General features: G+C 47.4%; 1 protein-coding gene across 1 annotated transcript in view; it reads left to right on the top strand.

The window, feature by feature from the left end:
- The window catches only part of PTK6 (protein tyrosine kinase 6), a 465,017-nt gene that overhangs the window by 238,314 nt on the left and 200,552 nt on the right, over positions 1-26,151 (top strand). Inside the window, exon 4 of the mRNA XM_069650818.1 lies at positions 10,654-10,828. Coding sequence (XP_069506919.1) covers positions 10,654-10,828 — 175 coding nt within the window. The remainder of the gene's footprint in view (positions 1-10,653; positions 10,829-26,151) is intronic.

Here is a 26,151-nt window from a genome sequence, read left to right as displayed (position 1 = left end):
AGCATTTTTTGTTTTTCCTATCGAGCATATAATGGTACAGGAATCGGGGTTCTCCCCCGGTTTCAGTGACATCATCCCTCTGGTTTCGGGCCCAGATCCATGCCCACCCAGCCTCATACCCGCACTGCCTCCTAGCAACCCTTGCACTTGGGTCTGTACCAGCAACCCTACAGCCCCCTTCCTGTACTTATTAGACTCTGTTTGTCTGTGCCTTATTATTGCACTTGCCACCAGCTGGCCACACTACCTGTTGTTGTTTAGATCAGGTTTTCAGCACCTTCCACTCCCCTCTTACCCTGGAAACTCTCACCTGCACTTGCTTGTTTTCAATGTCACTGGGCCTAGTGAGATCGTTGTTTTTGTCGTCCCATGTACTCCTCCCTTGCCTTGTCGCGCCCTGAAGCACTTGTGTATGGGCGCAATATAAATAAAATATCATATCATATTATTATCCACTCAATAAAGAAAATGTACTAGGATCACTGCTGTGTATGCATGTATGCTCAGCGATCAGTAATGGTGGCTACACTGTAAAAACATGGCAGCAATCAATCGGTGGAATAACTGTGGGGCTGAAATGCATAGGGATCCAAGATTCTCAATAAAATATAGGCGGGGAACTTGCAGATTCTCTGAATGGAGCGGTAAAATGCATAAACCAGATTTCATGCTCTGGGCCCATTCTGTCCAGAACAGCCTGATTAAAATGATGCAACAAGACACACACATTTTGTCCTGGAACATTTTACTGCCTCCAGGCCATTTGACCTCCTTATCAAAATGAGCTCATGTGAAGGAAGATTAGAAAAATGTTCTCAAATAAATCAATTGTCAAAGAAATGATTCCTCAAAGAAAGAGTCTATCAATTCATCTTGTATGAAAAGGGTTTTTGAGGAAGATAGCCTTTGCCGCTACATCTGAAGCTAAAGGATAAATATAACATTGAAGGGCGAGTTGATGATGAGGAGGAGGACATGGTTTGGTAACAATGTTTATATGTATTTATTTATTTTATATATTTATATGCAGGAGGAACATTGCTCTTTTCATCACAAAAGAACATACAATAGATAAGAAATCAGATTTTACAGGAAGCAGTGAGAAGTGAGCTTCTTACAATGGGGTGAGTTTGGGGGACATTCTGACCAGGTTGTGGAGGGGAGTAAATGGAACAGTCACTGAGGACAATACATAGGTGGACATTCATAGATTAAGGACAACCAACATTTGACATTTTGATTGGATTGTTGAATGTTTTGGTCTTCTTCTCCATCCTGGTTGTATCACGCAGGCATTCTGCTCAACTCACGCGCACAGGCCGTGGGCATATGTTCGCGGGTGCCACTTTAGCACCAAGTGCACACACTGTTTGGCCGGTGCCTGTTCTCGCAGTGGTAGTTTTTCGCGTCTGTGTTCTGCTCTCCCCCCCTCCGTGTCTGTCCTCTGGGATCTCGCTGGGCTGTCCGCAGGGAACAGCTCCGTTGCAGGGTGGGGGCACTTTTTGCCACGTGCACCTTTTGCTACCACTATTTTCCACTTTTGCGTAGTATGCCAAGTGCAGCTCTCCATCACCTTTTGCCAGCAGTATAGGCCCGCTCTCACCTTCAGGTCTCACATGCGGGGGGTGTGTGGCAGCCATTCCGGGCTCCAGGGCAAGTATAAACGTGGAGTCGGAGATGGGGGGGTGAACTGTTGGCTTCAGTGGAGCGCTCTATGCTACGCGCTTCCACAAATGCACCACCCAGTCACACAGCCATACAGGGGTGGAGGTCTATATCACCCTGGTGCGCCCGGTGCTCTTCTTTTTGTTCCACAGGGCTCACCTCACACATCTGGGTTGTCCGTCTTTCTGGATGGGCAGTTCGGGGTCGCTCCCAGGAGGCAGCTCACTCTTGGTCTCTACTGCTTACACAGGGCGGTTTGGGCATATTTCCCCCGTTGGAGCCACCACCGTGCCGGGCAGTCTGTCTCCGTCACTCCGCTGTCTCTGTATGTGTGCAGCTTCTTTCTGCACCTGTCGGCCTGTTTTTTCCCCCTCTGATACGTGTGTGTGCGTAGTGTGGGAGTTGCAATCTCCCACGGACAGTTTTGTGCCATAGGTCCAGGCGCGGCGGCACCTCTCCCCCTCACTGGGGCCCCGCCACGGCTCAGGAGGTCGCTACAGCCTATGATGTGGACTGAAAGAGGCAGTGGTGCCCGGGTCTCACCTCTTCACTGGGCCGCAGGGTCAGCCCGGCCAGACGCCGGTATCTGGACCGGGGAGAGCCGGGTCACGGGTCTCTCTAGCAGCGCCCAGTCGACGGGTTGTCTCATCAGGAGCGAGCCACGGTACCTGCGCCAATGGTGACCTCTACCGCCTCCCTTGCCTGGTGGCCATCTTGGTGGGGTCTCGGCAGCAGTTTCGGTCGCCAATATCAGTAGCTCCGTTCTTCGATTCCGTCCCTCACTGCAACCAGGCGATGCCCCAGGTCTCCGCCACTAGGAAATAGCCATTGTTCTTCTGTAACGATACAGTCTTTCAGGATTTCTGGAGGATTCGGCTAGCGGCCACGGAGCACCGAGGAATCACATCCTCGTTGTGTGCTGGTTGGCCACATCCCCGAGAAGGGTCATAGATGACACTGAGGTTTCTAACTAAAGAAGAGTAGGGGAGAGTGTCAGGTGGGAAATGGATAGGAAGAAGATAATATGAGAGAGAGATTTTTACACAGAAGTAGATTACCTCTGTTTTGGCAGAGTGTAATATCAGAGAGTGTGAAGCCATCCAATATTTAATGGCGGAGAGACAGTTGGAAATTTTGATTGAGAGATCAGAGGACAGTTCAAGAAATGAGGAGAAGATTTGGGTGCCATTAGCGAAGTGTTGCTACAAGAAGCCAAAGGAGGAGATTAGTGCCCTAAGAGCAGAAGTGTAGAGTGTAAAGAGGAGCGGGTCAAGACGAGCCTGTGGACCACCAACAGTTAGAGGTGATGGTGGTCCACAGGCTGATGATGGTGATGGTGTTTCAGTGATGAGAATGACTGATCAGCTGGTAACATTATGTTTTTTTGTGTGCCTCCAATTAAAGTTATTTAAACAGAAGAACAGGTAAGTGAAATTACAGTCACAGTGTTCAGGAAACACAGGGACGTGAGATTTCAATTTTGAAGCTCAAAATCCATTCATGCCATTCATCTAAATTTCCATTGTAAAACCAAGAATCATTTTGTTAATCGAGGGTATTCGCTGAGTCTTTGCCAGTATATTATAGTGATTGTAATGTGTGTGCAGCATGAAGCTAGGTGACGGAGTGGATAATAACCACTGCTCCTGCCTCCACCAGCAGATCCATGCTACAACTCTGCCTGCATACCAGCCTACATTTAATTTTCATGTAGGTCGAGATACTGTAATCCTTGCATTTTGCACATATAAAACTAGGCTGAATCCATAGGTATTGATATACATGCTGACTATGCTATGCTATGCACATACATGGCAGGAAGCATTGCAAATTGTTTTTGGGAAGTGGTGTAAACAAGCCTTGCCACCTGGGACATTTTGGATTTCTATCCCAAACTGGCACCCAATCCTGAAAACATTTGAGATTGCACAGAAAGGACTGCAGAAATGCATGTGTTTGCCGTCTAGGTCCAGTCTGTGCAATTTGCGGCCATGCAAAATGCCACCCAAAGTGGTAAATGCCTAGGTGATGTTCCTCCCATTAAACGACGTAGGCCATTTCTTTCTACAATATAAACAACTCCTTAGCAGAACAAACTATGAAGGAACTTTTACCTGTTCTCCCCTTTGACCTCTCCACCCTATTCAACTTATCTCTCTCATCTGCCATCTTCCATGGCTGCCAAAAAGTAGCTAGAGTATTCCCACTGAAGATACCCAGTGCTGACCCTAGCAACTCCCATCCCTCTTCTACATCAAAACTCTCAAGTCCTTTAGAGTTTGCCTTAAGCCAGATAGTCAACCACCTTGAAGTCCAGCCCGCCAGCCACACCCTATAATCTGGATTCCAGTCAAACCACTCCAATATGACTGCAAACACCGATGTCTCCAACTCCATGATCAGTGGTGGTCCCTCTCACCTCTCCTTTACCTTAGTCTTCTAGATCTGTTTGAAGCCCTCTGCTAAAGTGGACCATCCCACAGTACTCCTCCATATGGATATGTGTAGCCTGTCACAGACTCTCCCCTTCTCACCTGTTTCTCTTTGCTTGCGACCTTCTTGGATGTGTCCTTTCGCACGGTCTGGGATTTGTACAGGCCCGTGTGTAGATCTTCGGATTCCAGCGTGAGGATTGCAAGTCCTATGCCAAGTAGCGTTCAAATATCCAGGACCGGGAACCAGGAAGGAAACAGTATCCTAACTCGGAGGCACGGAACGCCATGACCCGAGCACAGGAGAAATCCAGGAAGAAAAGCACAGAAGAAGGTAGTTCAAGGAAAGGGAATGGAAAAGGGAGTGTAATCAAGGAAATGGGAAAACGAGACTCAGAAGGAGGCCCCGAGCGAACTCCGGCAACACACGTCTGACTACACTAAGCGGTAGCGTTGAGACGCGCTGAGCCGTGGGGGCGTGACTGTTTTGTAGGAAGTTGAACGTAGTGCGTAAAGGCTGGTAAACTGCGTTTCGTATTCAACGGCCATGTTGGAAGGATCACAAATTCAGTCCTCTATGGGTCAGGGACCACGATGTCCAGAACGGACGTAATCGGCAGTTCATGACAGCATGCCTCCTCTGAAGCCCGGCACCTCTGGGTTTGCCTGGGTGGATAAGATGACATCTTTGCATCAGCCGGGGGGCATTCATGTTTGAGACGGGTTCCCAAGTGCGCTCACTGGGAGGATACCCTTTCCACTCGACCAAATACTGTAGTTGACCTCGTCGTTACCTGGAGTCGCAAATTCTAGAGACCTCATATTCAAGTTGGTTATTGACAATCACTGGAGTAGATCTTGGAGCAGTTCGAGAGGGCTGCACATATGGTTTTAACAGAGAAATGTGGAAGACTGGAGGAATCCTTTTCCATGACTCTGGTAGTCGGAGTCGAAAGGCCACTGGATTAACAATTTCCTTTATAGAAAAAGGTCAGTAATACCTGGGAGCCAATTTATTTGGTCGTAGGTGATGAGGAAGGAGTTTTGAGGATAGCCAAACCTTATTGCCTATTGAATAGGAAGGACCAGGCCTTCTTTTGGAATCTGCATATTGTTTAACATCTCTTCGGGCCTTTTCCAGGTGTTCCTTTGCTTCTATGTGTACAGTGAGCAGAGTTTCAATCCATGAATCAACCGCAGGAACTGGGGTAGGATGTGGGAGAATGGATGGTAGGACTGAAGGGTGAAATCCTTGGCTACAGAAGAAAGGGCTGGTCTTGATAGCTGAATGATCTGAATTGTTGTATGCAAATTCGGCCCAGGTATCAAGAGTGACCCATCATCCTGGACTTTGGTGGCAAAGCAGCAAAGATACTGTTCCAGGGTTTGGTTTACTCGTTCAGTGGCTCCATTGGTCTGTGGATGATAGCCTGAGGATAAGGCACGTTGGATCCCCAATATCCGACATAGTTGTTTGCAAAACTGGGATATGTACTGGGGCCCTCTGTCGGAAATGATTTTGGAAGGTAGTCCATGAAGCCGGAATATGTGTTCTAAAAAAATCCCAGCTAGTTCAGATGAGGATGGTAGTTTGTATAGAGATATAAAATGAGCCATATGTGTGAACAAATCAATGGTAACCATTATAGTTGTGTAGCCTCTGGAAGAAGGTAATTCCACGATAAAATCTGTGGCAATGATTTCCCAGGGTTTTGTTGGTATTGCTGGTTGGTGTAGGAGACCTTCTGGTTTTCTATTGTCATGTTCATTCTGATTACAGACTGCACATGCCTGGACATAGGTTTTTATGTCATCCTTCATCCTTGGCCACCAGAATTGTCTTTGTATAAGACAGAGGGTGTTGGAGGTTCCACGGTGTCCTGAATGCAGGGTATCATGGCATAGGTTTGTGATCTTTTGTCTCAACCCTGGAGTGGGAATGGCTAGCCGAGTATCCTTGAATAGGTATCCGTCTTTTATCTTGAGATTCCAACGATTGTCTCTTTTAAACTCCTTCCAGAGTTTGGAGGACTGAGTTTGGACTCGAATATCCTCCAGGAGAGTAACGGCTTGAGCTACGAATATTGTGTTGGGAAACATCTTGGGAAAGGTCCGGTCCTCCAGGGGTGCATAATCAGGACGTCTGGATAAGGCATTGGCTATGATGTTATGTGTTCCAGGAAAGTGATGGATTTGAAATTGATATTGGGCAAAAAAGAAGGCCCAGCAGGCTTGACGGCTGTTTCTGCACTCCAGGGATTGTAGGAGTTGAAGATTCCGATGGTCCATACGGACTTGTACCGGGTGTTTGGCTCCCAGAAGTAGATGACGCCAGTCAGTGAAGGCTTGTTGAATGGCTAACAACTCCTTCTCCGGGACGGAATTATGAGTTTCACTGGGAGCCTAGGTGCAGGAGAGATGGGCAATGGGGTGTTCTATCTTGTCATCAAGTTCCTATTTCAGAACTGCTCCGATGGCGTAGTTGGATGCATCAGTCTCAACAAGGAAAGGACGGTCTGTGTCGGGTTGAGCCAGGATGGGAGCTTGTGTGAACTTCGACTTCAACCGTGGAAACGCCGAGTCTTGAGCTGAGGACCACTGAAAGGGGGTGTCTTTCTTTAATAGTGTGACATTGGGATGTATAATCTCAGAAAATGCGGGTATGAATTTCCTGTAAAAGTTAGCGAGTTCCAGGAAGGATTGAATTTGTTTCACAGTGGTTGGAACAGGCCAAGATAGGATGGAATCAACCCGGAAAGAATCCATTTCAATCCCCTTTGCGCTAAGAACAAATCCAAGATAGTGAACAGTAGATACATGGAAAAGGCATTTTTCAGGTTTGGCCAGGAGCTTATGTTCTCGTAAACGTTGTAAAACTGCCTTAACATGTTCTTCATGTTCCCGAGGTTCCTTGGAGTAAATCAGTATGCCGTCTAGGTATACAATGACGAAGAGGAACAGCATGTCAGAAAAGACCCGATCCATGAAACGTTGGAAAATTGCGGGGGCATTGGCAAGTCCAAAGGGCATGACCAAATATTCAAAATGGCCAAAGGGTGTTCTGAAGGCTGTTTTCCATTCATCACCTTCTTTTATACGAATAAGATGGTAGGCACCCCTGAGATCTAGTTTTGTGAAGATGACTGCACATCTCACAGCTTCCAGGATGTCCGAAATAAGAGGCAATGGGTAACGGTCCTTGACGGTGCATTGGTTAAGCCCACGGTAATCCAAACATGATCTAAGCTCCTTGGAATCTTTCTTAGGAACGAAGAAGAGGGAAGCTCCCACTGGGGACTTGGATGGTTGAATAGTTCCATTTGCCAAGTTGGTGTCCAGATACTCCCGGAGGGCCCTTTTTTCAGGTTCGGATAGAATGAACCTTCTTCCGAAGGGAATCACTGCTGAAGGCTCAGTGTCAATGGCACAATCCTCAGGTCTGTGAGGTGGTAGAGACTGAACAATAGCTGTTGAGAACACATCTGACTATGCCTGGTAAGCCTGGGGGATCTGGATAATGTTAGAGACAGTTACTGGGAATTGCTGGGTTTCTTGGGAGTCTTCTAAGGAACTCCGTAAGGTGGTAGTGACAAACAATGGGACATACAATCTTCTGAACCAAGAAACAAGGAGCCTGCTTCCCAATTGATGTAGGGGTTGTGTTTCTGCAGCCAGGGCATGCCTAGAACCATGGGATAGTGGGCAGATCTTATGATGTCAAATCTAACCCTCTCTTGGTGGTAGTTTATTGAAAGAAGTATCTCTTTGGTTTGGTGGGCTATACGTCCTGAAGACAAGGGTCTCCCATCAATGGCTTTAACAGGTTGCATTGTCTCTCGTGTTTCGTGGGGAACGTTATGACTAATTATCCAATCATGATCTATGAATATGCCCATGGCTCCGCAGTCCACTAAAGCCAGGATGGGGTAGGATTCTTTCTTAGAAGGTGACAGGAATGCCTGTAGAATCAAAAGATTTTTCTGTCCTGGAGAGTTTAAGGAAGAAATTGCTGAGGAGCAGACACCTTTCTCCTGAAACTGTGGCCCACTTAGGATCGGGAGCTGGCTTTTCCCGAACGCCGAGGTGGAGCAATAGGGCACTCTCTCACAAGGTGTTTATCAGAGGCACAGTACATGCACAGTCCGGTATGAATCCGACACATCCTTTCTTGTGGGGTAATGGGTCCTCAGAAGGCGCCTAGTTGCATGGGTTCTGGGTCCAGGGTTGGAGATGCAGCGGGCTCTGGTTTGTATGGGTGGTCCGTAGCAGCCTTTTGGGATGTTGGCTTAGACTTCCTTTTCTCTACCTTTTTTTACTGGATCCGGAAATCGATTTGTAGGGAGAGGTCCATGAGAACTTGGAAGGAGCTTGGGCAGGCTACCCTGGCTAACTCATCCTTTATGTCTTCATTTAGACCTCTTCGAAAGAGGGTGAAGCTGGCTTCTTGGGCCCAATCCGCCTCTTTACTAATTGTTTAAAGCGGGTCACATACGTAAGCATATCCTGGGACCCTTGTAGAAATTCAAGCAGTCTTTCTTGACCACTGTAAAAAAAGTTCTGCGGGATCAAACATGGCCTTTAGGGCTTCCACGAACGCATCATAATCATTCAGAAGTGTGTCACCCGTATTGATTAGGGGGGTTGCCCAGGTCAGGGCATTGCCCTTGAGATGTGATATCATGAATCCCACCTTTGCTCTTGGGGTGGAAAAGTAGAATGGCTTGAAGGTAAAATGTACCAAACATGAATCAAGGAAGGCACCGAGGGTTTTTGAAGAGCCATCGTATTTGTCCACTACTCCTCCCAACAAGACACTTTCTTTGGCTGCAGAGTCACGAGATAAGACTAGCTGCTTTAATGCAGCGTTCTCTGCTTTAAGGTTCTGGACTTCAGTGGTTAGTTCTTGTATACCTCGCATGAGGTCTTGAACCGCGGCTTCCATCTTTGTATTTGTATCGGGTTTGAGGTGTCTCAATCTGTCACAAGTCTCTCCCCTTCTCACCTGTTTCTCTTTGCTTGCGACCTTCTTGGATGTGTGTTTCACACGGTCCAGGATTTGTACAGGCCCGTGTGCAGGTCTTCGGATTCCAGCGTGAAAATTGCAAGTCCTACGCCAAGTAGTGTTCAAATATCCAGGACCGGGAACCAGGAAGGAAACAGTATCCTAACTCGGAGGCACGGAACGCTGTGACCAGAGCACAGGAGAAGTCCAGGAAGAAAAGCACGGAAGAGGGTAGTTCAAGGAAAGGGAATGGAAAAGGGGGTGTAATCAAGGAAATGGGAAAACGGGACTCGGAAGGAGGCTCTGAGCGAACTCCGGCAACACACGTCTGACTACACTAAGCGGTAGCATTGAGACACGCAGAGCCGCGGAGGCGTGACTGTTTTGTAGGAAGTTGAACTTAGTGCGTAAAGGCTGGTAAGCTGTGTTTCATATTCAACGGCCATGTTGGAAGGATCACGGAATTCAGTCCTCTATGGGTCAGGGACCACGATGTCCAGAACGGACGTAATCGGCGGTTCATGACAATGCCTCCTTTGGATTTAACCGTCACCTCTTCAATGACAACAGCCAGATGTTCTTCTTCCCCTCCCTCACTCCTGCAATCTCTGAATGCATTACCAATCCTCAATTGGCTGGACCTGTGATGCCTCATGGTTAACTCCTTAAAGACGGAAGTGATCTTTTCCTCAGCCTCCAACGCCAACCCTACTCTGCCCTTTCCCATCTCTTTCCCTCTGACCTTTTCAACCCCCCATACCTATGGCTTGCAACCTTAGAGACCTCTTTGACAGCAACCTGATATGTTTCCAGTTCATCAAAGCCATTTTGACTGCAGTCAGACTCAACCTCATAAAGATTAGGAAAATCCTCCTACACCTCATGCCTGCTCAACTAAAGCTCTAAGCTGCCTGAGCTTCTACACACCATCACCAAGCAGGCTGGCTTCCATGCTGAACCGCTCTCTTCATGGTACTGCTACTTGTCTTTAAATCCATCTATGCACTTGAACCACCATCTCGCCAACTGCAACTCACTGTATTCTCAACCCCCGACTCTTCACTCCTCATCTCGCTGCATCCTCGCTATCCCCTCCTGCCTTGCACCTCCTTCCACTTTGCTCCTCCTTATTTGCCCCCCTCCACTGAAATGACCCTCATCCCCTAACCATCATAAACATTTCAACAGTGGATCTCTTCAAATCAAGGATGAAGTTCCATCTGCTAGCAAGAGAGGTCCCCCCTTTCCAGACCAGGTCACTTGCTTTTGGCCCTCAGGACTACTCTTTGCAAATGTGTAAATATGTGTACACACCAGACTTATAATAGTTATGGTATGTCATACTGTCCCTTGTGCATCTCCTGGCTCTTCAATTTCATGACCACGTCCACCTCATCCAATACAAAGACACTCCCACCCATGACTGACTCTGCTCCCTGTTATTGCTTGCGCTCTAAGTAATTGCTGTTGAAAATGAAACCATTGTCCTGCAATAAACACAATAAAATAAATACAAATGATTTACTGTTTTTGTTCTATTCAATTAACATTTAGCAAGAGCCTGCTATCAACGATCTGTCTGAGGACATAATCGATGTTTGGGAAAGACCGCAGGAGGAGTTTACATTAGGAGCAGTACTAGGCTCTGGCAACTTCGGGGATGTCTACGAGGGGACATGGACGAGCGGACGTGTCCCGGTTAAAGTGGCCATCAAAATGATAAGGGCAGGTGAGTAGCCACCATGTTGTGAATGTTATAAATCACTCAAAAATCGCCATAACAATTTAATGGAAGTAGAGTGAGACTGACCATGAACGTTTAGCATGCCTGGGCTTGTAGTTGTGGATTTTATGGGAATAATCCAGTTCTCAAATGCCTTATGTGCTTTAAATGAAGCTGTCAAACTTGGGAAAACACCAACAACGAATTAGGACACTGTTGCCTGCGGTACATTTAAACAAAAAGCAAAGTCCTAATTGGAAAACATTCTTCATTATTTTCTATAAGGATATATACTGGCTAATGCAACCAGTCAGAAGAATTATATTAGCTGTTACCATGTCATTAAACTCACAAGAGTGAATTATCTAAAACAAATGCAGTTGTGCACTTTTAAACAAGAATACAAAAATATACCAATGTATTGAAACAGACCAACAATCTGTACAGGTATATTCAAGCAGTTGGACAAACCCATTCATGAAATCTGCCAACATGTGTTTCGGCTGGAGAGCATCTGGTCAAACAAAGCCTTTCTCTTCTTCATCAGGGTATTAATGTGATGCAACTACAACTTCAGTATTATATATTCATAATATTAATGTTCAGAAATAACACAATTCCATCAATTTCTAACAATAGTATTAAAATATCCCAAAGAAACGTGATATCCAAATTAAAATGTTTGGGGAGATTGATGAAAATATTTGGATAGGTACGATTGAATGAAGTTGGAGAGGGTAATATAACATATGACAGCAGCTGCAGAAAAGGCTTTGCTGCCTGATGTAGTTGTACGGAAACTTGGGATAAATAAGCTGTATGCCCTTAATTGAACTTCTAAATTAGGATCGGTGGATCAGTGTATACTATTGCTTTGTGGACCACGAGTAGGCACTCAGCTCATGTTTTATCGATAACAGGAAGTCAATGCAGTTCTGCAAAAGGAGGAGTGATATGGACATTTAACATGACTCTTACTAATAGCTGGGTAGCAGCTTTCTGACCGCTCTGCAGCATCTTAATAAAGTATTTGGGCCAGGTTAGATATAAACTGTTCCCATTATCAAGTCAAATGACTTATACCATTGAGCAGTACTTCTGAGAGACATTCTCATGAAAAAGGTTGGCATTATACAATCTGTGACGAATTGAGGAAACTCCTTGTTAGGGAGAATTCTCATTTATCGCTAATTTCCCTCACTTAGTGAGTCCCTCGGTAGCTTTGCTGGATTTCTGGGGTTTATTTTTTCCACCTGGTAAGAGTGTGAGCCTTTGTTTCCCACTCTTACATGTGTTTTGCCATGTGTATTTCTACTGTTTGTGTGATCTTGGGCTCTGGAGCACACCACTCCATGAGCCCCACTTTTTGTGTCTGTTACACAGCACCTTCAGTGCAGTGACACCGGGTTGTATTTTAGACTTCCCACTGACTCCATTTTTCTGGGGCTGACTACTGTCGCCCAGAAACATGTAAAGTTGCCATTGACTTTATATAGTCACTTTAAAACTACTTCCCACTGACTCCATTTTTCTGGGGCTGACTACTGTCCCCCAGAAACATGTAAAGTTGCCATTGACTTTATATAGTCACTTTAAAACTTCCGACCCAGTACAACCCATCTTACATAAAGGGTTAATTCCTACCCCTTTTGTCTGTGCCTCTCTTAGCTTTATTTTGCTCTTTTAACATTTAGAGTTGGCTGGTGGTAGTGGTATCTACCCTAACTTTTCTACCACAATTATACTATATAAACGGGGTACTGTTCCAGGCTATTGTGGTAGCCTGAAACTTAAACCCTCTTGCCCAAATACTTTTTATCTCGGCTCCGGTCGGGTTTAGTCGCCATTTCTTTTTGCTAAAGTCCTTCTTATGCCTTACTATGCGCAGCAAACCAGGTTTGCCTTCTTTGTTCTTTCTTCTTTTGGCGGGTTTCTACGAAGAAGCCCTCATTTGGCGCCTGGGTGTCTAGGTGGGCTGAATGTGAGGGAGGGGTGTAGTCACCCCCTGCACAGGGTCTTCTTAGAGACCCAAGTCGCACTTTGTGATGATTGGCTGAGGTGGTTGTCCGGATCGGACAACCCCCCTGCTGAGTGATTGACAGCCAGGCTGTGTGAATGGGGGATTTTTGCATAAAAGGCAGGACTCTTGAACTGGAAGTCAGAGTCGCCACTGGAGCTGCAAGGAACCGAAGAGAAGCAGAGAAGAAGACGGCTGCTGCAACCCCGAGTCCCGGTGAAGCCCTGCTGCAGTCCTGAGCTATCTACCCTTCAAAGACCAGAGAAGATCCAGTCTGGAGTCTTCTTCCCTAGAGCCTAGTCAACCAGCTTATCTTCAACAGCCAGAGGATCCTCTTTGTGGTTGAAATCACTGCACACTGCTGTAGTGCTCCGGATAGCCATCTGAAGAGCCTCTCCTGTTTTAAAGGAGCGCACCTTTTATTCTCCGTCGCTGCTGCTGGCCTCATCCCTGGGTAGTGCAGATCCCTCCAGACATCCTCCTTCTTATCTCCACGACTGGAGCACCAGGAACCGTGCGTCTGCAGGAAACTACCAGGAACAACTGCCGTGGCACCAGCGTTCTGCAACGAATAAAGTACTGTGTCCGACTTCGAGGAATTGGGGTGAACCCTTCTTCCTCACCAAAGGCTTGTCCTTTTCTTCCTTCCCTCTTATAACTTTTGCCTCCTCTTCTGACAATATCTAAGTACTCCTGGAAACCTTGAATCTTGAACTGTTCTAACTGTGTGATCCTCGGCAACAGGGACCCTGTTCCACTTGACACTGGCGCAGGACTATTGACTTTTATGTTTGTGTTAGAAGGTGCCCTCTGATTCTCTCTGCCTTGACAAAAGTATTGCCTATGATTTTTATCCCCAACTCTCTTGTGTTAATTCATGTGCTAAGTGTTTTTGACTACGGTTACATTTCTTCCCGCGGGTACCCGTATCTTTAGTAAGACCGAAATGTCATTACTGTCAATAAGTGATACGATATGTATTCCCGGTAATGTCTTTTGTTTCATAACACCGGTCTGTCAAATCCTAAGGTACTTAGCTTGAATTGTTCTGCACAAGGGGAATTGGTTGTGTGTAGTGTATTTGAATTGTGGTTTTATTTTTACTAGAAGTGAAGTGTTTTGTGAACAGATGGTTTCAAAATAAATGTACTTATATTTTTTAACCAGAAACCTTGAGTCAGTGTTTCCTTGAGTCACAGTAATTGTGGTCCTTTGTGTAATCTCTACTACTGCTCATTTGCTCTTGAGATAAGTCTGGCTCCTCAGTCACTGCTACCCCTCTCTCTGTGTAGTACAGGCTTATACCAAAGGTGAACTTGTATTACCACTTGTAGTCTTAACTCTGTGCAGTGGTCCCTAAGGGCACTGCATAGGATTCTGCCTAACACTGGTGTACAGCAGTGGGATTCTTAAGTATAGTGATTGCACTAAGAGTGCTGCTATTACCTTGGGTCAACTAACCACAAGGCTAAACACCACTATAGTCTAATAACTGAAAAATCATGTCAAATATGGAAAACTACAGTGAGGAGAATCTCTTAAACTACACTGCTGAGGTTTTGAGAACCATGAGTAGAGAACAGAGACTCTTTGGTAAAGGAAAGAAATCTGAACTTGTTGCTAAGTTATTGGGAAAACAAAGTCTGGAGAGTGGGTCAGAAGGGCCTACCACTCCAGCAAATGGGGATAATGATGTTTCTGATTCTGAGACTGTTGGTGTAGAAGAAGAAGGGGAATCTTTGTTAGGAGATCCTACCACTCCCTTACCTGCTCAGAAACCACAACCTCTTACCACAGGGACCCCCACAGGCCCTACACTCACTCCTGAATGTATTGCCCTTGAGAAAATGATACATTTTTTTAAAACAATATTTATTCATTTTCAGTGCATATCACAAAACTCTGAGATGTACACAGATCAATAAATGTCAATTGCATCCCCATTCCCTCCCTCCTAAAAAGCTTACTCTACTTTGCGCTCTACAATTGCTTCATGCGAAAGGGATTCCTTATCTATGTTTCCAACTGAGTCGTGGTCACTTGACCAGTCCTGGGCTGGCCCATACAGTGTAGCCACTAACTACTTCCAGGCGGTCAGGGTTCCCACTTCCTCCTCCCCTCCAGTATTACCAACATCTTGCCACTCTGCTGTTTCCGCTTCCGTCCATTTCTGGAGGTCTTTCCATCAGATCTCTATCCCTGGTCTGTGGCATGCCTTCCACCCCATGGCGATCCTGCGCTTTGCAAGTATATACGCCAGATCCTTCAATTTGCTTATATGTTTCAATTTGCGTGATCTGGGGAACCCTCCCAACATGCATGCCAATGCCGTCTCGGTATTTAACTTAACCCCTTTCTCATCTAATCTCTGGGCCACTTCTTCCCAGAATTTACCAATCTGTGGGCACGCCCAGAACATGTGCGTCATCCCAGCATTTTTTATCGCCACATGCCTATCCACGTTCTTAAATTTAGCTATCCTTTGGGGAGTCATATATGCCCTATGGGTTATGTATAACTGTATCTGCTGTAACCGCGCATTCCTCAACACTTTCTTGTGATATCCTTGGGCCCGTTCCACATCCCGTTACTCATAGGGGCACCCACATCTTCTTTTCAGTCCTGTCTTAGTTGTATCACTTCCTTTCCCACCTTGGACATTAATAGCTCATATATTCTAGATATCTCGTGCCCTCCTTCTGCTATGTCATATATTGTTTCTATGGGGGCGTCCGGTAACTCCTCTAGTATTATTTCTGACCATGCCTCCTTGATCCGCTTCCTCATTCTAGTATATGTGATGTATTGCCCGTTATGCAACCCTGTTTCCTCCACCAACATTCTGAACTCCTTGATCTTCCCTTCTTGTATTACATCTCCCACCGTCGCTATCCCCACCGGCTCCCAGTGCTTCCTAATCGTCTTCATTAACTGTCCGTCTTCCCCCGTTAGTGCAACTAGTGGCTTTTGCAGGGCGCACAGGGTTGGGTTTTCCATGACCTGGCAGGCCCTACGCCACATCCTCCATCCCAATGTCAACATCTCTGGGCGTTCTCTCATCCCCTCTTTGGGCAACCATGTCACCTCTTTCAGGAAGAACGGGGCGCATTCCAGTCTCAATAATCTGTATTCTGCGATTGGGTCTTCTGATAGCCATTTGGACACATATTGTAGCTGGCTAGCTAGATAGTATATCTCATAGTTTGGCAATTTGTTGCACCCTCTTTCATGTGCGTTTTGTAGCTTCCAGAGGGCTATTCTATTCCTTGTCCCGTGCCAGAGGAAGTCCCTGCAAATGCTATGTAGTTTGACAAAAAATCACCTTGGTATTAAATATGGTATATTCCCAAAGTAGTGTAATCTACTACTCAGCAGGACCACCATTTTCAACATCGCCCCCTCCCCATCATTGCAAGGGGGAGTTTCTCCCAGAACCTCATGCTATTTTCTATGCCCCTTACCGCCCTTTCCGTATTGTGTTGATGTTCTGCCTCCACCGTGTGGTAAATGTCTATCCGCATGTATCTTAACGTGTTTGTCTCCCATGGAATTTGTAGGATTGGTAGCTGATCCCGTGGGGTCTCCACATACCTGCCCAGTGGAAATATACATTACTTTTTTGGGTTCACCGCTATACCTGATAGCAACGCAAATCGCTCCATTACCTCCAGGAGGTACTGGAGGTTCTCTTCGGGGTATCGTAAATAGAGCAGCATGTCAGCTGCATACAATGAAATTAGGTGTGGCTCCCCTTCAATGTCGTATTGCTGCCTTAGATATATCGCCAATGGTTTCAGCGCCAGGATATATAACATTGGGGACCACGAACACCCCTGTCTAGTGCCCCTGCTGAGTTGCCACCTCTCCGATATTATCGCTCCGGTCTTAACTCTGGCTAGCAGTGCACTATATAGTAATTTGGCCCACCTGAGGTACCCCGGACCTATCCCGTAGTTGGCCAGAGTGGCCATCTGCCAAGGCCATTTAACCAAGTCAAATGCTTTTATTGCATCTAAAGATACTATCGCCATATCACCCAAATCCCCTTTGGTATGTTCTATGACTCGGTGCAGCCGCCGAAGGTTATCAGATATGTTCCTGCGAGGGCCATATCCGGTTTGATCTGGGTGTATGAGTTTGTCAATAATCCCTTTCATTCTGTTTGCCAGTACCGTTGTGAGTATTTTACTATATTGGTTGAGCATCGGTAGTGGCCTATATGAACCACAATCTTTGCTCAACTTGTTGGGTTTGGGGAGAGGAACAATGATCGCTTCTCTTAGGGACTCTGGCAATCTTCCTCTGTCATATGATTCATTCAGCATTTCCAAGAGTGGGGGAAGTATCTCCTCGCTATACGCTTTGTAAAATTCACTAGGGAGTCCATCGGTCCCGGGGGTCTTACTAGTGGGCAGCTGCCTTATCACCGCTTCCAGTTCCTTTAGAGTTACCGGGGCATCCAGCATATCTTGATCCTCTGCACTCATTTTCGGCATGTTTATGTCTTCTAACACCTCCTGTATTTTCCTGCGGTCGTTCTACATCTCCATATAATTGTTGGTAGTATCTCAGGAACTCCAGGTTCACGCCCTCTTAGGTGTCCTCTATTTGCCCATCTTCTCTCACTATATCTCGAATTATAGTCCTGGGAGTGTCGCTTTTATATGACCACGCTAAAATTCTCCCCGGTGTGTCCCCGCCCGCATGCTGCCTTTCTGTATATTTTTTATAGTTAAGGTTGCATAGTCTCTCCCAGTACCCCATGCATTTCTGTTGCAATTTAAGTACGGTTTCCGTATCTTCCTTGGTGTCCCCCTCTTTACCTAGGACTCCCTCTAGCTCCTCCTCAGTTCCCTGCAGTTCTTTTAAGATCCCAACCTGTAGTCCTTTGGACTTGGTTATGGCTATCCTTCTTATTACTACTTTAAAGGCTTCCCAGAGCATACCGGCTGAATCGATACTCCCAGTGTTAGTTTCAAAATAATTTGTGATTTCTTCTCTCAGATCCTCACTAAATATTGTATCTTTCAGTGCCTCAGCTCTAAGTTGCCATGTTGGAATCATGGCCCTTGGGGGCGGTATTGCCACCTAAGGATCAATGGCGAGTGGTCTGACAAAACCCTCGCTTTATATTCGATTTGTGCAATTTCCGCCAATAGCTCCTGCTTGGCGAACATGTAATCAAGCCTAGTATGTAGATTTTGTGGGGCAGAGTAGTGAGCGTACTGTATATCCTGTGGGTGGTGCTCTCTCCATACGTCGACCAGCCCGAAGTCTATTAATACGGACTGTAGCGCCCTAGCGGCTGGTGTTGGTTGGTCTATTTTAGTGTCTGATCTGTCGATTTTCGGGTTCAGCGTGCAGTTGAAATCCCCTCCTCAAATCATCGCCCCCCCCCCCCAGGTGCATGCTCATTTTATTGTATAGCTGTGGTCTGTAGTACCTGGAATGGTACATGCGGTGCCACCCAGGTGACCACCCCCTAGCATAGGCAGAGTATGTAGCTCCCACCATGGTCCCCCCCATTTCTTCTGGACCACCTGTAGTTTGTCTTTCGTGAGATGGGTCTCCTGTATCAGGACTATGGGCCTCATTACGACCCTGGCGCTAATGGGTTAACGGCGCCGTAAAAGGTTGCGGCGCTGTTAACCCATTAGCGCCTGATTACAAGGTCCCTTTGCGGGACCCGACCTTAACGGCTGGTCTACACCAGCCGTTAAAGTAGGGACCCGCAAAGGGACCTAGGTGCTAAGTACGGTACCGCAATTTGCGGTACCGTACTTAGCGCCTTCCCCATTCCCATTGAGCCCTATGGGGCAAAAATGGGAATGGGGAAGGGCCATGGAGGAAGGGGGAATTACCGCCCCGCCAACCTTGTAATTCCCCCTTTCTCCATGGCTGAGTCGGTAAATTACCGGCATGGACCATGGTGCTATTAGCACCATGGTTTTCCGCCTGGGTCGTAATGAGGCCCTATATCTATCTTCTGTCTCCGCAAGTACATCATAACCTTGTTTCTTTTTAAATAGCTATTGAGCCCCTGACATTCCAGGTGATTACCTTAAGGTCCCCCATAGCCTCTTCACATCCCGTCCCTTCCTTTGTCTATCTCCGAGCGCTGCTCGGAGGCCACCGTTCGTGTATGTAAGCCCGCTCCCCAACCTGCCCCAACATTTCCCAACACCACTTACCCCTGCTCCCTCCCAGCCACCCTTCCCATCCCCAACACCACACTCAAGACCCCCCACCCCCATTCCCCTCCCAACTGTTGCCCAGCTCCATCCCTGGATCTCCGGCTCCCCCACATCTAGCCCCTTTCTTGGCGCTGCCTGTACTTGGGACTCAGTGGGGGGATGTCGCCCTATCGGTGCACCTGCTACTTGTACTAATGGGAATAAAGCACATGCATCCTGTGGCTCTGATATATCTATAAGTCGCAGCACTGTGCATCACATATCCAGATTATTTGTCACTATATTCCAGTCCACAGTGTTCACTTGGCAAGCGTATATGGCAGGTGGTCTCTGCCCTACTACCATTCAACTTTAACTATCCATGCCCCCTTACCCCTATGCAATGTCACTCCCCCCTCTTTAGCCCCCATGTCATCGGATCACTTAGCCTCTCTGTCTCGGTCCTGGTCCCCCTCCGACTCTGGGCATCCGTGCGTGTCCAGCCAACATGTCGCTTCCTCCGGGGTCTCAAAAAAGTGGGCTTTGCCCTTATACAGAACTTTTAGTTTCGCCGGGTATAGGAGCATATATTTCATCCCAGCAGTGTGAAATCTCCTCTTGACTGCCACATAGCTGTATCGTTGCCTCTGCACCAGCATAGTGTAATCCAGGTAGGCAGTGATCGTTGCTGATGCTCGGGTTATTGTACCACCTTTCCAGAAGAATTCCAGGATCTTTTCTCAATCTCTGTAGTTCAAAAATTTAGCAATTATAGCTCTGGGCGGCGCTCTTGGTTGAGGTCTTCTCGTCTGGGCCCGATGCGCCAGCTCAACCGCGAATCCTTGCGAGAGTTTGCCAGCTCCTACTTCCCGGAGTAACATATTCTCGACATAGTCCGTGGGGTCCGTGCCTTCCTCCCCTTCCGGTAGGCCCACCACACGTATGTTGCTGCATCTAGCACGTCCTTCTGCTTCTTCTGCCCGGTTTTCCAAATTGGCCACTTTTGTTTCAGTACGTGGACCTCTTTTGCATTAGTGGTGCTTAGTTTCTCATTCTTCATGGCACTTTCCAAGCTGCTAGTTCGGTCCGTCAGCGCCCTCACATCTTGCCGCAATAAGTTAACATCTATCCCCACTGTGTCTATCTTCCTTTCCAGCGCTTCTTTGAGCTCGGCCATTGCCGTGCCCCACAAGGATTTCAGTTCCGTGATAGCTTCAAGTATTCGCTGGTCATCTCTCGGCGCGCTCTCAGTCTCATGCACCTTAGTCCCAGGCTGTGCCGGGGGGTTTGTAGGCTGCTGCGCTATAGTAAATATATCCATAGTCGGCTGCTTCACTTTTCCTTTGATTCCCTTTTGGGTCATTTTTGTAGGTGCCCTCTTGTGCCTTAGCAGCTCACTTCTTGTGGTGGTGCGCCGTTTCGCCACTTTGTTTACCCCTCTGTGGGCCCTCAGCAATGGTGCTCCTTGCTTCGCTTCTTGCTTGCGGTGTGGGTCTGTCTCTTCCGGGAAGGAGTACTATGTCTTATGTGCTTAGTGTTTGTTGCTCAAACTTCTCTACTCTGAGTTTGGGCCCTTTAGTGCAGCCGCGCGGTGGCTCGCCGTGCCAGCCAGCCCTTTGCATGTGGCTCTTCTCTTCGTGGGGCTGCCTAGTTCACTGTTTTGCTGCCCACTGCGGACTCGACCATGCTGCATCCAGTTCGTGCCTATAGTTCCCTGGGGTTTGTCCCATGGGCCCTTTTACGCAATCGCGGTGTTGCCAGCCTTTTGCATTTGCTGTGGCGTATGTTTGTGTTGCACGCTCTTTTGGTCCCACTTATCTTGTGTTATGAGTGTTGCGGGTTGTGTGTTGTGTAGCTCTCCTGTCTCCTCTGTGTTATGCTGTCCTTGCAGCTCTCAATGTACTCTCCATGCGTTGCACACTTGTGGAGGTTGCCGGCTTCTGTTGTGTCTCAGTGGCATTGTTCACCCCTCTGCAGCCTCGTGCGTGGGTTTAATTCCTTCCTCTGCTATGTGGAAGAGTTACTTCTGGCAGCGATCTCTCCTTTCCTTTTCTCTTTATTTGTATTTTTTAAAATTATTTATTTATTTATACTGTCTTGTGGGGCTTCCAGTCACCCCATACCATCAGAGCTGCCCGCCCCTTGTTGCTGGCAAATTCGCAGCTACGTGCTGCTTGTGTGATCCACTTATGGGCTGGCAGCTGTTTATCGGTTATGCGTTATGTCATGCCCGGACCTCGGGGTTCTAGCTACCAGCCAGCACGCCTAACTGTAATCCGCCCACACTGAGCATCCAGCTCCCTTGCAGCGGCGGTCCTTTGTCTTGCTGCTTGGTCTCCCAGCCGTCCCGCACCTCCGGGGCTGCCCGCTCCTCGCTGTGAAAGAGTTCGCCGCTTACGCTGCTTTGTCTATAACGCCAGCAGCAGTCCTTCGTTGCACTCCACGGAGCCTCCGGCTGTTCCAGATCATCAAAGCTGTTTGCTCCGTGTTATAACTGAATTTCACATCCCCCGCTGCCCACCGTAGTCGCTTTGGTGGTGGTCCTCCGTTTCGCTCCCGGGGGGGGGGGGAGGGTCCCAGCCTTCTCATGTTGCTAGAGCTACACGCTCCTCGCCTCCAATTGAATCACGGCTTCGTGCTGTCCATAAACCTCACATGGGCAGACAGCTGCTCCTCGTTTTAGCAATGGCTGCTAGCCATCAGCTCGCCAGCGACGCGCCCGTCACGTGTTTCAGGAGCCGCTGAGGATTCCTTTGTGTTGGCACGCCGCCATCTTGATGTCAGTTTCAGGGCCCCGGTCCGGGATACAAAGTAGGTTTACTCTTGCTACTGTGTCTTGTGCCTTTTGCCGACCCGCTCATTCTTCTCCCGGCATATTCATACACGTTCAGTGTATTTTGGTGTTAAAGTCAGCTGTCGAATCGCACACATTTCTCCGGATCAGTGTAACAGATAACGGAGCTCTCAGGAATTGCAACCTATTCCAAGGCTGCTTAGCTACGCCCCTTCAGAAAATGAGACTTGAATTGGAAGTGAAACGTATTGAGGCACAAACTGCCATGAAACATCAAGAATTAAGGCTCAGGGAAATAGAGATGGCTCATGCTTTAGAGATGAAGAAATTGTCTTTGGAAAATTCTTCTCTCCCAGAATCTACTAGGTCTTCCAGCCCTAAGAGGCCCCGTATGCCAAAGGAAATGATTGGTATGTATGAGACTAAACTTGTTTTGGATTGGTTAGCAATGTTTGAGTATAATCATGGGATTCAGGGTATCACAGGGAATCAGTTCATTCCTTGGCTTTTCTCTAGGCTTCCCCCTGTTGCAAGTGATGCTGTAATGGAGTTGGGGGAGGAGGATAAGCAGGATTATGAGTGTGTGAAGCTAGCTTTAATAGCTAGATTTGGGAAGACCCCTTCCCAGTACCTTAAGAGGTTTAGGACCCTCAGAAAGCATGTTGGTACCCTTGGGCTACCTGGGTGTGTGAATGTTTGAAAAACTTAGATGGTTGGGTTAAGGCTTACAAAGTGAACACTTATGAAGGTTTGAGGAATCTTGTTATGTTGCAGTCTATTTATGATGCCTGCTCTCCTGATCTTAGACAGCACTTGGCTGATTCAAAGGAGATAGATCCTAAGAAGTTAGCCAAGGCTGCTGACTTGTGGGTTGCCAATAGGGCTACTCACAAGGATTCCGGGGCAACTCAGAAGAAGGATGAGGGAAAGCAGCCAAAGAAAGATAACAAGGAGAAGTCCAATAATTCCAATCCAAAAGAGGGCCACAAACATAACCAGGCTAAGCCAAAAGGGAAACCGAATCAGGCTAGTGTACCACCTGGTGCCAAACCAGATGGAGGTCAGACCAAACCCCCATTCAGTAAAGCATTTGGGAAATGTTTTGTTTGTGGGTCAACTGACCATGTGAAAGGGGATCCCAGATGTAAGGGTAAACCTTCAGGGGTCCACAATGTCTCCTTAGCCTTCTCCTAGGTGGAAGAAGTACCTATAGCCAGTGGAAACCTTCAGTTACTAGCTGATGAGCCCATGAGAGTCTCAGCTAGTGTTTCTTTAGTGTCCTTGGGTCTTTGGGAACAACAGAACTTAGATGTCTATAACTCAATCCTAGATAATACTAAAGAGTATTGTAAAGATAGTGTTCTTGTGAATGGCCAGGAGACACCTGCCATCAGAGACACTGGAGCCAGCATAACTGTGGTTGACAAATGTTTTTTTAAGGTGGAGGATGTTGCTAAGGCACCCAAACACCTAACCAAGTTAGCTGGAGGCCCTGTGCAAATGGTTCCCAAGTTACCAGCTCTCATCCAGTGTAATAACATGACTGTCAGAATACCTGTTAGTGTGCAAAGTGACGTACCAGAGAGGGTGCTGTTGGGTAATGACCTAAAAACTCTTGGAGTTGTTTCTAGTACTCCAGACCTCCCAGCAAAAGGAAGCAGGAGCTCACAAGGTCTACTAGGGAGAGAACCTTGAGAGGCTCTCCTTGGGATTTGATAGAAGAAACTATCACCCCAAGTCCACAGGACGTACTTACTGCTATTGCAAGTAAAAAGGAGACAAAGGGGAAACCCAAGTCTGCCAGCAAGAAACCGGCAAGCACTCCTGTGCCTACAAGTACATCACCAAGACTGTCCAAAGTCACGCCTGTGACTCCTCCATCAGCTGAGGCTGAGTGTGAGGTTCAACCCTGTTTGGTTCAACTAGATACTGAGGAATCAGATCTAGAAGAAGATCCTACTCTGGTTGGAGATCTTGACCCTGTTGACCACCCTGAGCTGCAGTCTTTACTGGCAGAAGGTGGACCCAACAGGGCAGACTTCAGCAGAGGACAAAGAGAGTGTCCTACTCTTGAGGGACTTCGCCTACAGGCAGCTTCTCAGCTTGATAGGGAAGAGCCTGGGAAGTATAGGTTGCACTGGGAAGATGGCCTCTTCTACAGTGAACCAACTGAGTCCACCCCTGGGGACTGCAAAAGGCTTGCAGAACCTCTAGTGAACTGACTCCAGTTCCTACAGTTAGCCCACGAGATACCTTTGGCTGGTCACTTAATTTTTAAGAAGACCAAGGAAAGGCTCTCTCTTTACTTCTACTGGCGTAAGATGGGTTCAGAAGTAGACAAATTCTGTAGGAGCTGTCACACTTGCCAAACCTCTGGCAAGAGTGGAGCCAAGAATGTGGCACCCTGGTGCCTCTCCCAGTGGTGGGAGTCCCTTTTGAGATGGTTGGGATTGACATTGTTGGTCCTCTTGACCCTCCCACATCTTCAGGTAACAGGTTTATCCTGGTTGTAGTAGACCATGCTACTAGGTATCCTGAAGCAATACCTATGAGAACTGTTACGCCTCAGGCTGTGGCTCAGGCCCTACTTGGTATTTTTTTTACCAGGGTAGGTTTTCCTAAGGAAGTGATATCTGACAGGGGATAAAATGTTATGTCCCACTACATGCAAGCCATGCGGAAAACCTGTGGAGTCACTTACACGTTCTCTACTGCCTACCATCCACAAACAAATGGACTGGTGGAGAGGTTTAACAGAAGTATGAAGAGCATGATAGGTGCTTTAGAAGAACCCCTTAAAAGAAAGTGGGACCTTCTACTGCCATGCCTTCTCTTTGCATATAGAGAAGTCCCTCAGGAGAGAGTAGGTTACAGTCCCTTTGAACTTCTCTATGGCCATCCAGTCAGAGGTCCATTGGCCCTGATTAAGGAGGTGTTGGAGAGTGTTCCTTCCCCCAAGCCAGTCAGAGTGACTGACTATGTGATCCGTTTAACGCGTATCCTGCTTCAGTATTCAGGGTGCATGCAATACCATTCTAGACAGACACATACATATATATGCACTTGCCAGTGTACATATTTGTCTGGTCTCCAGTCGTACCAACTGCCTGAAAGTAGACTTTATAACAAAGCCCTGCTATCCGCTGGCTTCACTTAATATAGGAATCCCATTGCACATAGGTACTTAATGTCTCACGTGATGTTTTAACAACACACGGTATAGGAATAATCAAAGATTAGAAAGGTAAAAGGCTGAGCCAGCATTGAGGGCCTAGACCCTGCGACCAGCAGGATACATGCAGCTGTAACGCTCACCTGATTCCCACGGAGGCGCAGGTCTGGCTTCAGGACTCTGAAGATGGACAGGAAGGGCCCTCCACTCTGGCTTCTCCGGCTCGCAGGAATATTCCCCTGTGCGTGAAAAGGGAGTATTACCTACTGACTGAGTTATGCTCAAGCCTCCCACTCTCTTCCAACCCTCCACGATACCCTTCCACGATTCCCCGTGAAGTCTCACCTTAGGGTCTGAAAGGACAAGCTCTCCATCCTGCTTCTGACGCAGGGGCGCGTTGAACCCAGTTACTTCACTGGATTGAGGTTGGATGGGAGTTCAGGTAAGCTTGATTCTACTGGTAAGGCACTGTAAAAGTTCTGTTGCAAGTTCAAAAGTTCAAGCTTTAAATAATAATGTTCATTGCCTTTTTTCAGGTGATGAATGAAGATTCCTTTGGAAACTCCTTGCAATAAAGCGCTGATGTTGATGTCTTTTCCCCATAGGGGCCGGGGTTCGGAATGCCGGAGATATGGCGCCGATCCGAAGTGAAACGTGCAGTTCCAGTAAAGATCTGGTAAGTCCTAGATGAGCGCTCAGGTAATGTTTTTGCATTCGCTCATCTAATGTCTTTGGGCCTCATTACGACCTTGGCGGAGGTCCATGGTGCAATTTGCACCATGGACCATGGCGCAGAGCTGCCGATACCGCCATGGAGGTTGGCGGATTTACCACCCCATGCCGACCTTGGCGGAGCGGTAAATCCCCAATCCCCATTTTACCCTTCCCCATTCCCATTCTTGCCCCATAGGGTATAATGGGAGTGGGGAAGGAGTTAAATACGCCACTGTAGAGTACGGTGGCGTAATTAACAACGAGGTTCATTACCGCCATGGATTTTTCCGCCTGCAAAAAGCAGGCGTAAAACCCTCCATGGCGGTAAAAAATCTCGTAGTATGGCGGAGAGGTACGCCATGCACTACGCTAGCGTAAAACCCTCTCCGCCAAGGTCCTAATGAGGCCCTTTGTCTTTTTTCCCCATAGGGGCCGGGGTCCTGCTTGGAAGCAGCAAGA

This window comes from Ambystoma mexicanum, chromosome 3p, assembly GCF_040938575.1.
Source record: "Ambystoma mexicanum isolate Mex_15411 chromosome 3p, UKY_AmexF1_1, whole genome shotgun sequence".
Taxonomy (NCBI): Eukaryota; Metazoa; Chordata; class Amphibia; order Caudata; family Ambystomatidae; genus Ambystoma; species Ambystoma mexicanum.
This window is presented reverse-complemented; position numbering and strand designations above follow the sequence as displayed.